Source organism: Ranitomeya imitator, chromosome 5, assembly GCF_032444005.1.
Source record: "Ranitomeya imitator isolate aRanImi1 chromosome 5, aRanImi1.pri, whole genome shotgun sequence".
NCBI classification, from domain to species: domain Eukaryota; kingdom Metazoa; phylum Chordata; class Amphibia; order Anura; family Dendrobatidae; genus Ranitomeya; species Ranitomeya imitator.
In genome coordinates, this window is record NC_091286.1 from 278,186,764 (window position 1) to 278,202,579 (window position 15,816).

The 15,816-nt window shown below is 39.2% G+C and overlaps 1 protein-coding gene across 2 annotated transcripts in view; it reads left to right on the top strand.

The window, feature by feature from the left end:
• Nucleotides 1–11,813, top strand: part of VGLL2 (vestigial like family member 2) — a 16,215-nt gene extending 4,402 nt beyond the window's left edge. The window contains exons 3-4 of one of the 2 annotated variants that reach the window (XM_069767978.1): nucleotides 5,768–6,283; nucleotides 10,931–11,813. In XM_069767978.1, the coding sequence (XP_069624079.1) occupies nucleotides 5,768–6,283; nucleotides 10,931–10,971 (557 nt within the window). In that variant the 3' untranslated portion in view covers nucleotides 10,972–11,813. Of the gene's footprint in view, nucleotides 1–5,767; nucleotides 6,284–10,778 lie in introns of both variants that reach the window. The other variant, XM_069767977.1, reaches the window with a different exon arrangement.
• The last annotated feature ends 4,003 nt before the right edge of the window (nucleotides 11,814–15,816 follow it).

A 15,816-nucleotide genomic window follows, 5' to 3' on the forward strand; every position in this document is an offset into this window, starting at 1 on the left:
CCAGTGTTTGGAGATGGCACTCTGGACATAGAAATCTGGGTTCATGTCTTGAGTTTGATGCAAATTGTCTTGCCATGTTGACAGATGAAGAGAACTTACGTGAGTGATTAGAAGAGTCTGTGGCTATTGGGGGTAACGCTAGCACTACTTCTTACTTCATACTGGTAGAAAACCCTGTATCTTACTTTTTCCTAGTATCTATTCTATTTTTCGCAATAGTCCATCAACTTTGTGCCTTTGGGTGTTGCTCTGATAATTCACACCGTAGGAAGGACAATATGGAGGAAAGAACTAGCTGCCAATAGAATTACTGTATGCCAATTACTAGAGGTGGAATGAAAACATTAACTCTTGGTTTTCAGTTTAATGGAAATATGTGATAATTTGTTGGCGCTAGCTGTTCTCAATGACGTACGTAACAATAGAGGAGCTGGTCTTGTCATTTATCTCTGTTGTCGATCTATAAAATAATGCGGTGGGTTTCGTTATAATCCTATGTGAAATCTTTGAGAGGAAAATTGACAAACTTAGCCCCAGTGCATCATAAAAGCTTATTCATGTTACGTCTCACAAGCATGGCTCTGCTACAATGGACTTGTTCACTCAGCTGCTCATTCACCAGATTCTAAACTAAGTATTGTGATTGTCAATTGATAGGTTATGTCCGTGGAACTCATTCATTTAAGAGGGTAAGACTTCAATAACTGATTTTAACAGATCCAAAATATCACTCAGTTTGGGATCAACAACCTGCGGCGCTCCAGCTGTTGTGAAACGACAACTCCCAGTATGCCTGGATAGACACCTACAGGAAGACCCCCTAGTCTCACCACAGTCTAGATCTGATTTGTGCTTAAATGAAAATAAAGTATGTTACATTGTTCTCTTTAAGCATACTGGTGGGTGTGGGCATGCATTGTCATCTTCAATTAAAGGGATTGTCTACTACTTTGATACATTGATGATGGGGAGGGGGGGGTCCATCCACACCCTATGTATCTGCTCCTATCAGCTCAGTTACCGGCTTGATGTAAAAAATATAGGATATTAGAGCAGCACAATTTAGGTACTAAAAATGAGCTCCTATTTACTTCAGTAGGAGCTGAGATGCAGTTCCAGTCATCAGTATTGAAGTAGTGGACATCCCCTTTAAGGCAGCACATCTCAGAGCTTTCCAGGCTAAGCACAACCTGGACTCAAGACTGATCCCTAATTTGCCATACACTGTAACAAACTATCAGACAGGAAAGGGTTCTGTACTGAAGGTGAATTTAGTTCACATGGTAATTGCTGGACCCTATGTATGTAGCAGATTTTCTGCTATAACATTTTTAGCCTAGATATAAACAAGAATGTGAAATTTCACTGGCGCCACATATTCTGAAGATGCCGAAAAACTAGCATTTTTTTTAGCATATTGTAATTAACAAAAAAGCATAAAAACGTCTGTAAATTCGTCTGCGTTCCACATAGCAAGCATGCAACTGAAGATATGCATTGTAGTTATCTCCAAAATAATCCACATAGATTGGGGCCTGATACTACTGAGAATTGCACCAGTTCTTACCATGGTTTTAGTGCAAATCTTTGCAGATGAGTGGTATTTTTTGCCACTTATTGTATTTTATGTAAACTATACACATATATATATATAAAAGCAGCAAACACTTTATAGTTACTAAGTAAAGCAGTGAGCCATTGCTGCAATGTGATATGGCAGGCAGCGCCGCTGTGTGATGTCACCGATCTCTGCTCGCTGCCTCCATAGATGTCTAATATTAGGCATTAGCACAGTCTTTGGAGGCACTTTCAGACTACAGCTTAGGTAATAATCTGAAGCTGTGGGACATCCTTCTCCATTACCATTCCAACGGATTCAGGAGCTGCTGTGATCTGCACAGAATTAAAACATCATGGTTTAATAAAGATATGAAGCCCATACCTTTTTTATGGATACTGGGTGTTGGGAATGAGCAAATCTTTAAAAGCAACCTGTCAGGAACTGTAGGGTCTAACAACTGGGGAGAGTAACAGAAGACCAGTTAACACATGTCTTTGTGGCTGCAAATAGACATTCCATGGCTGAGAAAATCAAATTATGTAAATGAGACTGCAAGTTCACTAAAGGTGGGCCTACTTCAGTAAAGGCGTGCCTACTTCAATAAAGGTGGTGTCATGCCGCAGCTATGCAGGTACATGTACGCTCCACTAGATGGCAGTAGAGTGGAGGGAAGACTGCAACACTTGCCAGAGCAGACCTGCAGTGCTGCAGCGAGGCCACCACCAGGTGGCAACAGGGTAGTCACATAAGTCGCATCAAAACCAGGAGAGTAATGTAGTGCAAAGGGGAAAATTAACTCAGAGTCAGAGATGCGCCAGGAGGTCAATACCAGATGGAAGCAGAAGTACAAGGAGCAATAGACAGAGTCAGCTCAGAGACAAAGCCGAGTCAAGTACCAGAGAGTCCAAAACAAAGGGAAAACACTGAGTCTGAATGGGGAAGGGGAATGAACAGACACGGGAATAGTCAGGAATCGCAGCAGGACAAATCAGGATATAACCAGAGTCAGCTCCTCACACTGTAGGCAGAAGCTATAACTGACGCCGCCTGCAGGATGCAGTGGAGATAAATAGCAAGCCTGAGACCAGATTGAGGCTGACATGATCAGACTGGGAAAAGGGAAGACAGGACTCAAAACCCGGTCGGGATCATGACAGATGGGCCTCCTTCAGTAAAGGTGGGCCTACTCTAGTAAAGGCGGGCCTACTTCAGTAAAGGTGGGCCTACTTCAGTAAAGGTGGGTCTATTTCAGTAAAGGTGGACCTACTTCAGTAAAGGTGGGCCTACTTCAGTAAAGGTGGGTCTACTTCAGTAAAGGCAGGCCTACTTCAGCAGGTGCACTGACCCACCTCCTTGTGCTAACCTCATGTCTTTGATTAATATTTTATTTGCACCAAAGAGATGCCTTAAGTACAGGAGGATGATGCTAGAGTATTGGGCACTATTCACATGTTTGTTATTTTCATAGACATGAGCCTATTATAATCTATAGGTCTGTTCATTAATTTTTTTGCACACTGATTGTCCATGAAAAATGAGTCATGTTAATTTTTAATCCAATTTGCGCATTCAAGTGAATGAGTCTGTTTAAAAACATGAACAGTACTTGGATGTCATCCATGTGTTCTCCAGGAGCTGTCCAATTTTTTTTACTTTGTAAACAGGTATTCCCATCTCCAAGATCCAATCCCAATATATAGTTGGTTTAATAATAATAATAATAATAATAATATTAGCAAATAGCTCCAATTAGAAATGTAGTATAGTTCTTCTGTTTCGCTATGTTACTTACACATGTGCAGGCATTGCAGGACCTTAGATGTCCATTGTTACGACCACTCATACAGTGACAGTTAGTTGTTAGTGGTCGTAACCATGGATACTTAAGGTCCTGCAATGTCTGAACATGAAGAAATGGACATAGCAAATCAGAAGATCTGTATTAAATTTCTAATTGAAGGTATTTTCTAATATTATTATTACACTTACTGCCTATTGGTATAGGATCTTGGAGATGGGAATACGCCTTAAAGGCTTCATTTATACGTCCATCTTCTACCCATTTTTTTACTGACCAAAATGGATGAAAATTGGATCCAGCAGACTGTGAAAAATTATCATTTCTTTCTCTTACACCAAAAGAAAAAAAGATATCTGAATGAGGGGTTATCTGGAGAGTCAGCGCAGTTCTCTTTTTAATTTCAGACAAACCTAAATGACTACCCCTACAAATAGGCAAAGTAAAGGCTCCCAAATATGTGAGTTAGAAAAAAGGTTTTATAAATATGGGGTTTAAGCAGCAGAAATCTCACAATAGCTTACCATAGTAAAAAATGCCATATAGTGTTACAATAATGTCAATGAGTATCATTTCTCCTTGCGGAGATTGACATGCTAAGCATGCTGAGATGAGAAGACTTAAAGCTGCAATGCTCCTCTGGGAAATATGCAAATTATGCAAATTGTCTCTTCAAAGAGGAAGAGAACTAGAACTCTAGTGCCACCTTTTGGAAGTAGCAATCCTAACAGTGAATGTCGACTCTTTAATGAGCCTTGTCACATGACTTAGGATTATAGCTAAACCAGAATCTCAATTTGCAGATACTGTGTTTCGGGGTACTGCCTCTCATCAGTGCAAAGTGGAGATCTGGTTTGGCTGTGTGAGAGGCGTCCAACCGATATCCAAGAAGTATCGTTTCTCTTCTTGGATATCAGTCAGACGCCTCTCACACAGCCAAACCAGATCTCCACTTTGCACTGATGAGGGGCAGTACCCCGAAACACAGTGTCTGCAAATTGAGATTCTGGTTTGGTTATTATCCTGAGTCATGTGACAAGGATCGTTAAAGGGTCAACATTGACTTTTAGGATTGCTACTTCCAATAGGTGGCAGTGAAGTTCTAGTCCTCTTCCTCTCTGAAGAGACAATTTGCATAATAATGTCAATAACATGCTGATAAAGCATAGTAGGCTAAGCTCACAGAAGCTTATAAAGAAGTACAAGCTTTATTCTGAAATCTCAGACGATTTTCATCAATGCTCATTTGTATGGAAACCATGTGCCATCCGTGTGTCCATTATCTATGTCCGTGTATACATTATCTATGTCCGTGTGGCATCCGTGTGCCCATTATCTTTATGTCCGTGTGCCATCCGTGTGTCCATTATCTATGTCCGTGTGTGTGCTATCCGTGTGTCCATTATTTTCGCCTGTCTGCCATCCGTAATAATATATTAACATTTTAAAATGTACATGATCAAATTCAGTTCCCTAGGTTAATAATGGCAATGTATCTGTAAAAATTGACTGCAATATGGACGCTCTGTATAAGATCTGATGTTTTTTCTTTCTGTACATCCATAGACCTAGATAGGCAAGTCTCATCCAACTTACGGAAGATTTGGTCCAGGAAAAAAAACAGTACAATTGAATAACATTGGTCCTAGTGCTGTCGGTGCGGTGTGATGTCAGTCTTTTTACCCTCAAAATCTTCCAAAGAGCAATTTTTTATAGTTCTTTTATTTACTAGAATTTTTTTGCCCCTTTAATCTTTTATGCCACTCATAATAGTATTGATTCTGCTTTATCCTCCCATTGGGTATCATTACAACTTTTAAACACTTTCTCTCTGACTACAGTATTACTAATTTATTCAACATTTTATTTATTCATTTTATATCCAGCTGAAATTTTGCGTTATCCATGTTGTTTGCTTGACTTCAGTCATTTCATTACAAGATCACATAATATGCAAAGTTTGGACTGAGGTAAGGCTCTGTTCACAGTTAGTTTTTGCTTTCTGACAGATGTGTTTATTATGAATATTTTCTGGTACTGTATGCAACATTGGACTTTACTGTAGAAAAATGTATCTTGCACACTCTACGTGTATATGACTGCCCAGCATACTACAGTTTTCTCCACAGTGAAAAAAGGTAGGACGATAGGGTTGATACACTTATATGTGGTTAATAAATGAGATGTGAACAGAGCCTGAAAATGCACAAATGTAGCAGCAAGCAATTGTTTTTTAACCCTGGGATTTTATAATGTTGCATTGTTTATCTGTAAAAGACATATCTCTGAGGTAAGAAAGTGAAATAATTGTAGCTGCAGACTAAAGTAGAATATACACAGGACTTTTTATGTTATCTATACAGAAAATACATGATATCACAGAGAAATGTATTTGTGCTATTCCACAGATCCATCTTTCCCAATGAGTCAACGAAGCTTTCCTCCATCTTTTTGGAATAGCAGCTACCAGCCGTCTGCAGCGCCACCGACCCTGGGCAGCAGCTTAGCCAGTCCGCTAAGTGGTCCTCATACAGAAATCCCTTTTGGAGCAGACCCTTATTCCCCTGCTTCTCTTCACAGCCATCTACACCAGGGACCACCTGAGCCCTGGCACCATGCACACCACCATCACCATCACCACCACCCATATTCTATTGGGGGAGCTATAAACAGTCAGGGTTCCAGTTATCCACGGGCTGGCATGCATGAGGTATACAGTACACACTTTGATCCCCGCTACAGTTCGCTACTTGTCCCGGCATCAGTGAGACCTCATAGGATCACTCCAGCAGGATCGGCGCCTGGTGCCACACAGTGTGACCTGAGCAAGGGGGAGCCATCTGCATCTGCATGGACAAGCCCTGGTCCATATCCAGGACCAGCGGGAGACATGGGACAAAGCCTTAGCCTCAATGTTGATGCAGGTAAGAAGAGTTGGTATTCATTTCTCACCCCGTAGAGATGTCACGTTTAGGTTTAAGGTGTCATTGTATAAACTGAAGTTATCAAAAAAGCTATATGCAGTAAAAGCTCCTCCAGGCAGACAAAGTGTAACCTGCTCACCACCTTGCCCCAAAAAACACCTTATCCTAATATCCTGACCATCCACCATCTTCCTAGTATAAACTGTGAGACATGAAGGATAATACCTTAAAAGGGTTATCTGCTACTGGACAACCCTAGCTTCATCAATTTACGGCCTCAAGTAGAGTTAAACCAGGGGATACTCACCTTCTGCAATGGTGCTGTTGTAGCAATGCTGGCACGGTTGTTCCTGGACAGTGATGTGACATTGTTGTGTCACGTGCAGACTGTCCCTTGTCAGCTGCGGGCATTGCTATTTCACCAGAGAGGAATATTAATCAGCTGCACACATGGAGCAGCTTCTTGTTGGCTGCGGCCTACACGTAAAACAAGTTACCTCACTCTCTGGGAACAGCAGTATCGGCATTGCTAGAACAACGATGCTGTGGCAGGTGAATATACAGTGTTTTTTATTTCTATTGGGCCCCTGGATTGATTAAGCTGGGGTTGTCCAGTTATGGACAGCCTTTTTAATACCACCAGTGCTGAAGAACAGTAGGCGACTTGTACTTCGCTCTTAAATATTCTACTAATACCCAACTGCTGAGAATCCTGGATTTTCACTAATCATAGTAACATAGTAACATAGTTATTAAGGCCGAAAAAAGACATTTGTCCATCCAGTTATGACAAAATCGAAACATGTGGGCTTAGTTACTCAATTCAATGGCAGGCTCATTTTTTATCATTAAAATCATTTAAATTAGGATTAAAATGAGCACACAGGCATGCTGAATCAATGGCTTTCATTACAGGACATACACAGTGCAGCTGTAGGGGCGAACATACCATTGGCGCCACTTGTGCAGCTGTACAGGGGCCCAAGATGTAAGGGGGTCCACTTCTATCTCCAAAGCAGCAAGAAGCTTCTGTCACAGCCGCTTAAAGGGGAGATTCATAATGAGCTATGGAACGGCAAAGGGCCCATATACTGTTCTTCTCTTCTCTCTTGTCTGCCACTGTGCACTTGTATATTAGAATTAGTAAAAAAATATATGACACACATACTAGATAAACTTTTCCTAGCTATTCCTAACATTGTTAAAATTTTTAAGGACACACAGCGTTTGCCAACACTAAGAAATAACTATGAATATATTATGGCCATATGTTAAGTGGTAAATAATAAAAATATCTACATTTCCATTGGTTTGATTTGTGATATTTTAAAGGCTCCGCTCCCCTATGGTACTTTAAAAACGCCAGAAAATAATATTTTTACAATAACGATAGGAATGAAAAAAACTAAACTAAGAATGTACGTAAAAAAAAAAATATCATGAAACCTATTGTAAACTGTATTAAATTGTCCATGCATGGTAACCTTTTTTTAAGAAAAGAGGGCAACATATAAGTGTTGGTTAGTGAAGATCCATATATATCTAGTTGAACCAATTTTTGGATAGAGATCTTTAATAATCCTTATTAATATCTGTACGATGTATAAATGGGTGAGATGGACAAGATTGGTAACAGAGACTTTATTAATTGTCCTACCATTATTTGGGTGCTCATGCTTTCCCAGGTGATTCATTCTTACATTGAAAGGACATTCATTAGATTTTGGTTGCACAGATCATGAACACCAATAAATTATAAACTTGGTTACATCTTACTGTGTATGGCCAGCCGAATGCAGCCCTACTCTTCCTTTTATATTTTGTGGCTGGACTAGAAATGTTAAACTTCTGTGCATGAAAAAGTTATCAATACTTGGAAGAAAAAGTCACATTTTCAACATTTTCACCAGTTTGCTTTTAGTAGGTTTATTTCGTAGAGTTTATACGCAACACAAATAAGGGATTTGCAAAAATAGTTATTCACATAGAAATTTAAAGGATACAGGTTGTAAATGAAATTAGTGTAAGATATTGTGGTGCCAGGGGTTACATTATTTTTCTATATAAATAGGAACACCTTTTTCCTAATATAAATAATAATGGTTGACCAATGATTTTCTAAAACGTAGTTACACAACACAATGCTAGTTATAAAGTAGTATTTCATTTAGTATTGATTATCACTATTAAGTGCCAATTTTGTATCCAGTGTAATACAAAGAACACCATGACAATGGCGGGGCTGAAAATCAAATTTCCCTATTTCAAGCCCTCTTTGTAATGTAGCAAATTGAAGAAGCCAGGAGAGCCCATCAAGTAAAAAGAGTTGGGATGTATGATTACAAATCAACATCAACCTGTAAAAAAGCATCAGAGAGCACAGACTACTTACTTGACACCGGCGTAATTTATCTTGTGGTAGTTAGTACACTTCTAGCAAACTTCTCACTTTCAGGTCTACTGAATTGTTTTTCAATGTTTTCATTGCTGATGGTTAACCATTCATGCCAGCCATGCAATACATTCCTGCCCCGCACATTTGTCTCAGTTGTCTTTGTTTGGAGTTCCCTTTCCTGGATTGGGAAAGATAATGTTTCAGGTCCTTTAAGTCAGGATTTGGATAATTGATCAGTTCAGACTTTGTATGTTGTGGTGTTCTTACAACGGAAAGGAATCCCTATACAAACTGATATCGGCTGCCTTGTTTACAGAAAACACCAATGGTGTCAACTCTTCTCTGCCATGGTAGAAGACTAATGTTTTCAGATTCTTTAGAGGATTCTTTGATCTGTTATAACATGATTCCTGTACATTAGTTAATCAGCAATCTCAATTTAGTTTTTGGCTGTTGTGTTATAACACTATTCATACAATTTAGCGACAATGAAAGAGAGCGGGAACACGATAGTCATATAAGCAAAAAGTATAAATCTCATGAGTACGAATTTAAGGACATGTTATCGTGATGTTGAAAGATCAATGCAGAACCAAACAATAAAAAAAGAGAGGAAGGATTGATAGAATGATGAGAAGACCGAGTGAGATGTTCAGGGAAGGTTGGTGAAATGTGACAACCATTATGGGCACTACAAATAAACTCCATGCCAAATTTTTGATGGGCTCTATCACATGTAAGAACTAAACACTAATATCAAATTAAACACATAGGCCCTGATTCATTTGCATGTATTTTCAAGTCACTTTTTTTTTTGTCTTGTGGTATTCGCTGAAGTTTATTGCCCCAAAATCATCAAAAAGGCAGAGGCAATTAATTTGCTGCAAAGTAAAACAAAAATCTCTTCTCTCCTGCCATTAACTATTTTGGCGACTTTTTAATAAAAAAGTTGTGTCTTTCTCAACATGTTGCAAAAACATGCAACTTTTTTAAAAGCATTCATAAAACTTCAATGGGGGAATTGGAGTAGAGTTGCGCAAAATTTTGCAATTTTTAAAAAAGTTACAATTAATGAATCAGCCAAAAACTTTTGAAATCACTAAAATCTACCTATAAATCAGAAAAAAAAAAAAAAAACAGGCAAACACATATAAAATAGGCTTAAAAAAGGCACAAATAGAGGATTGAATTGGGTGGAAACCAAATAAAAAATGTAAAACACAAACTAGACAAAAAACACGCTCACAGGCAATGATAAATTGGGGCCATAATATTTGACATTTGTTTGCTTCAAAAGCAGAACCTCAAGATAAAAAATGCTGGCATATTAGTACAGGATCCCATTGATCGGGAAATAGCACAATGTCCTGTGAGTCACATTTGTAGAGTTATACCTCAAGAACAGGTATATATCCCATATACATTGTCAGCTTGAGACAAAAGAAATGCTGAGCTTAAGAGAGCAGATGAGCCAAGAGTGGAAAGCCCTGGTAAACTGGGTAAAAAAGGACAACAGTCACATTGAAATTTGAGGGCTTGCATACAAACAGAAAACTATTATTTTTCCCTAAACTATTTAAAAGGGTTTATAACTTTATACTTAGTTTAGTAAATATACTGAAGTACAATGAGACTTTTTTAAGACAACCACCTAAATTTGTAAAAAAAATATGATCTTCTACAGAGGTTTTCTTCTTAAGGAAAATGTCCAGTAAGCAAAATACACAATGGAAGTGAAAAATCCATAGCAGGAAATTCGGTTAGTGGTATTTTAAAAGAAGTAGTCTTCTAGAAAAGTGTCTTTATGTCTGATTATATTGATTTGTATAGGTCAGCTAATATTGCCACCTGATAACATCACCTGGAACCTCACTTTAATGTAGAACATTGTAGACTATATGTGATCTTTTATCACCATTTTATTTACAGTATAAAGATTTGTAAAAACTCTTTTCACATCTACCTATTATTTCTTCAAGTAGTGGCCACCTATATTATTATTTTACCCTGTCCTTAAATTTCTTGTACCTTTAATTCTTTCCACCCTTCTCAACCACCTCTCTCTTCCTCACTCTCCTTCTCTACCTCCTCCATTCCCAGGTTTACAGCCTCAGGATAAAAGCAAGGATCTGTACTGGTTTTAAAACCTGTTGCCCCTGTAGATCCTCTCCACCTTGTAGAAATGGTGGCATTCTGAGCTGAAATGGAGTTGCATTGGTTTGGTGGTAACAGCTTGTGATCTTGGTTTTCAGCTCGACGTTACACCTTCTGTGGAGGACCTCTCCTGAGCTGATCTGCTCAAAGACTCTCAGCCAAATCACTTAATCCAAGGCCCAGCACTAAGACTACAACCAGAGGATGGGAACAGGACTCCGTGCCACTGGCCATGCAGGAGACATTCTTAATTCCTCCTTGCTTCAAAGACTCATATTTTTATTTAAAATTTGATCGACAAAATAATTGGTGCCACCAAAAATATATATAGAGATATAATTATATATTAATATAATTCACTTGCTTTGTTATAAGGGAAAAGGACTATTTTTGTTGTGAATATTTTTTATGCCTATGTGAAAATGTACTTTCCAAACCAAGCTGCCTGAAGAACAGAAGTCCAATGTGTTAGTAATGTTCTTTTTGTGGTTATGCAGACAAAGCACGCACATTACACATGCAGACTATGGACATACATGAAAGGACTAGGGTTCGATGGACTAAAAGCCCATATGTGGACATTCAATCCAGTCTGTTGTGAAGGGCAAGAATCTATCCAGGGCCACCTGCCCTAAGCTTATAGAAATGCAGCTGTTAAATGGACAACTGTTCAAACTCCAGAAATATGACAAGCAAGGTGGCACTTCTCAGGGTTTAGCCCAACAATCGCATTTGATTTTTTTTTTTTACAAGAGCATTTTATGATGAAAGAAGAATTGCTTTTCAAAACTGACAGCCTGTACATGGACGGAACAACTGCAGTAGGGTGAAAGGTGATACTCTACAGAGACACATATTAGTGTGGCCAATGCATTTTTGTGTGTGTATATGTTGCTGTCATCTTGTCACTTTAATTTGTTTGGGAAACTGTGAAAGATGTATTTAATTGTAGGGTTTCTGCATTAAAATATCTTCATGTCCTTAGATGTGTTGATTATTGATCAGAACACATAGGATTATTTATATCTACTATATAATTGTCTAAGGATCACTTCCGTCTTTCTGTCTGTCTGTCTGTCCTTCTGTCAGGGATATTCATTGGTTGTGGCCTCTGTCTGGCATGGAATCCAAGTCGCTGATTGGTCGTGGCAAAACGCCCACGACCATTGTCACGACCAATCAGCGACGGCCACAGTCCGGCGGCAATATGGCCGCTCTTTCCTCCCCACAGTCAGTGTCCGCTCCATACTCCCCTCCAGTCATCCAGTCAGCCCTCACACAGGGTTAATGCCAGCGTTACCGGAGCGCGGTATAACGCACTTCAGTTACGCAGCTATTAACCCTGTGTGACCAACTTTTTACTATTGATGCTGCGTATGCAGCATCAATAGTAAAAAGATCTACTGTTACGAATAATAATAATAAAAAAAAACTTTATTCTCACCCTCCGACGTGTCGTCCTGTCCTCGGCAGTGCAAGCGGCAGCTTCCGGTGCTAAGGATGCTATGCGAGAAGGACCTGCCATGACATCACGGTCATGTGACCGTGACTTCATCACAGGTCCTGCGCTCATACCAACCCTGGGACCGGAAGCTGCCGCGTGCACCTCACACAGGCGACAGGACTACAAGGGCCCTTCAGAAGGTATGTTTATTTTTTATTTTTTAACTGTTACATATGTGGCTGGGCAATACACTAGGTAGCTGGGCAATATACTACGTGACTGGCCAATATACTACATGTCTGTGCTGTATACTACGTGGCTCTGTGCTGTATACTACGTGGCTCTGTGCTGTATACTACGTGGCTGGGCAATATACTACGTGGCTGGGCAATATACTACGTCGCTGGGCAATATAGTACGTAACTGGGCAATATGCTACGTGACTGGGCAATATACTACGTGACTGGGCAATATACTACGTGACTGGGCAATATACTACGTGGCTGGGCAATATACTACGTGGCTGGGCAATATACTACGTGTCTGGGCAATATACTACGTCACTGGGCAATATACTATGTAACTGGGCAATATACTACGTGACTGGGCAATATACTATGTGGCTCTGTGCTGTATACTACGTAGCTGGGCAAAATACTACGTGGCTGGGCAATATATTATGTGACTGGGCAATATACTACGTGGCTGGACAATATACTACGTGGCTGGGCAATATACTACGTCACTGGGCAATATACTACGTAGCTGGGCAATATACTACGTAGCTGGGCAATATACTACGTAGCTGGGCAATATACTGCGTGGCTGGGCAATATACTACGTGGACATGCATATTCTAGAATACCCGATGCTTTAGAATCAGGCCACCATCTAGTTATTAATATAATTATTGCATTAAGGAAAACCACAACCAATAATATTTTTCTACAATCTATTAGGTATATTTACATTAGTGCAACGGTTTTATAGTTATGCAATGGTCGTATTATAGTATTTTATAGTTATAACTACTTTAATAGTTAGTTTGATCTATTTGAAAAAAGACAAGTGTAAATTCCAAACAGCGCTCAGAACTAAGAAATATATAGAAGGAAAGATGTCCTCCTGTAGGGTTTTGCTGTAAGAATACTACAATATTGACGCTAGAAGAAAAACCCAACTGCGGGAGAGTGTCCTTAATTTCACCAAAGTAGCAATGTACTTGTGAAATAGATAATCCAAAATGCCACCACACATATAATAATATTAAGCGTATGTGTGTAGTTGTACACAAAAGATACAACTACTACCTTGGGTATAGGTAGCTAAAATAGTTGCACTGATCCTGCTGAGGTCAGAAAAGCTGAGTGCACTTTGTCCAGAGCCGTGGTGTACTCATACAATGCATGTACCAGCAGCTCTGGACAAAGTGCACTCAGCGTCAGTATTGTAATATACTTACCGCAAAACCCTACAGGAGGACATCTTTTCTTCTATTTCTTAGTTCTGAGCGCTGTTTGAAACTTACACTTGTCTTTTTTCAACACTATTTTGATAGGAGGTGGTTACTGTCATCCAACTTAGCAGCCAGAAACTCAGTAGTATGTCAAGCGCCAGTGGGCCATATAATTTATAGTTTGAGCTATTTGTTTCAGAAGCGTACTGCTTCCCAGCCAGCCGACTTCCTGTGAACTGGGGTGTCCATGATAGTAATTCCCATTGCACCACTCCCCAGGCTCCGTGCTTCCTTGGGGCAACTTCCCACCAAGTTACCAGCAAATACAGAGACAAATTGTTTCCAAGGCACCATAGAGATAAACATAAGCAAAATGGCACCTAAAACTAGCCATTTTTGCTTATTCTTGAAAAAGGCCACTTGCTGGCCGAAGTGTTGCCTTGATGAAGCATTTTGTATTCACAATTAAATTATCTCTGGTGCCTTGGAAACATTTTGTTTGTGTTCCTGTAAACTGGGGGGACAGGCACTCCTGCTTGGCTGACAGCTCAAGCCAATGGCATCATTGCACTGCTGCCTAGACTGTTAGCTCACAAAGCTGCTGTATGAGGCATCTCTGCATCTTCACCATTGGCAATGTCATGGAAGCTGGCCAAGATCTGGTTCTAAGCTTGCGGTTCAGCTATCCCAGCCAGCTCCAGTGCAGTGCTTCCATCCTGACTATGAAAGAGCTTGTAAACACTGTGCATGTACCACCTCTGCTTCTATGCCGTAGCAGTGGTCGGTCCTCTAAGAAACGATCGGTAAACAATAGAGGAGAAAATTGTAATATTCAAAAAAATTGGGACACATTTTAATAAATAGTAAACTGAAAAGTTGCTTGCTTGTTTTTAAAAGCGCTTTCAATAATACCCATCTCTAAATATGCGAATAACCCCGTAAGAAGTTCAGTTGGGCACAGGACTTGCAATAAGAGCCCATTCTTTCCATACCTATTTTAATACTGCTGGCACTATACACGGTCGTCAGGATGGATAAATGTTGCTATTACACTCAAGTGTCTGCCTGGGTGAGATTTCTATGTCTAGAAATATTTCAAGGGAGCAACAGCTTGGTGATTTATTGCGTTGATATCCGATGCCTTGCCCGCTTCACCCAAGTTCGTCTGGCAATACTACAGCGCAGGGTCTAATAATACATGAAGGATGATTTTAATTAACATTATGCTTAATAGAAAAAGTGAGATAACTGTACACCCAAATTCCTTGCATAAAAACATCTACATTTTATTCCACCTTGATGAAAAAATCAGCATGTCATATTATTGCCTATATTTAATAGAAAACAGCTAACGCGTTTCTGGTGAGTAAGTGCCATTAGTCATAGTGAATAATAATAATAATAATAACAACTATTTTTATTATTCACTATGACTAAGGGCTGTCAGAGGTACAGCATGCTGTTTTTTTTTAATCTAGATGGACTAAAATTTAGATGTTTTTATACAAGAAATTGGGACATGTAGTTTTCTCTGCTTTTTCCACTTATCCAGTTGATGGTCTACAACTTTAAACAGCACTTCAAAATCCTGAGACCAGTTTCTTTCAATATCAGCAGGCAACAGGTTAAAAACTTGGTAAGCCCTCATTTTTTCATGATTATTCACATATTAACATTATGCATAATTTATATATGACACTATGTGGCTATTTCTCAGTGTGTATACTCATCTGGAAGCCTATATTCTACAACTGGATGTATTTTTGTACTAAATTACTCTTCGTATAATTCACATAAAAAGTCTGATTTCATTATCAAAGTTGGGAAAAATAATTACCATAGTAAGTTTGTCCAAGTCATGGGAAATATTTACACAAATGTCCCACGATGTATGATAAATATGTGTAAAAATATACACCTCTAGCTTTCTACATTATAAAATATTGGAACTACATATATGCGTATGATACCAAATGCTATCTAAACTTCAAGTGTCCCTCTGCTCTCATTATGGCTGGACTCTATTCTACACGCAGAAATTGATAAATGTAATACATAAGTGAATAGTAATAGTACATATAAAT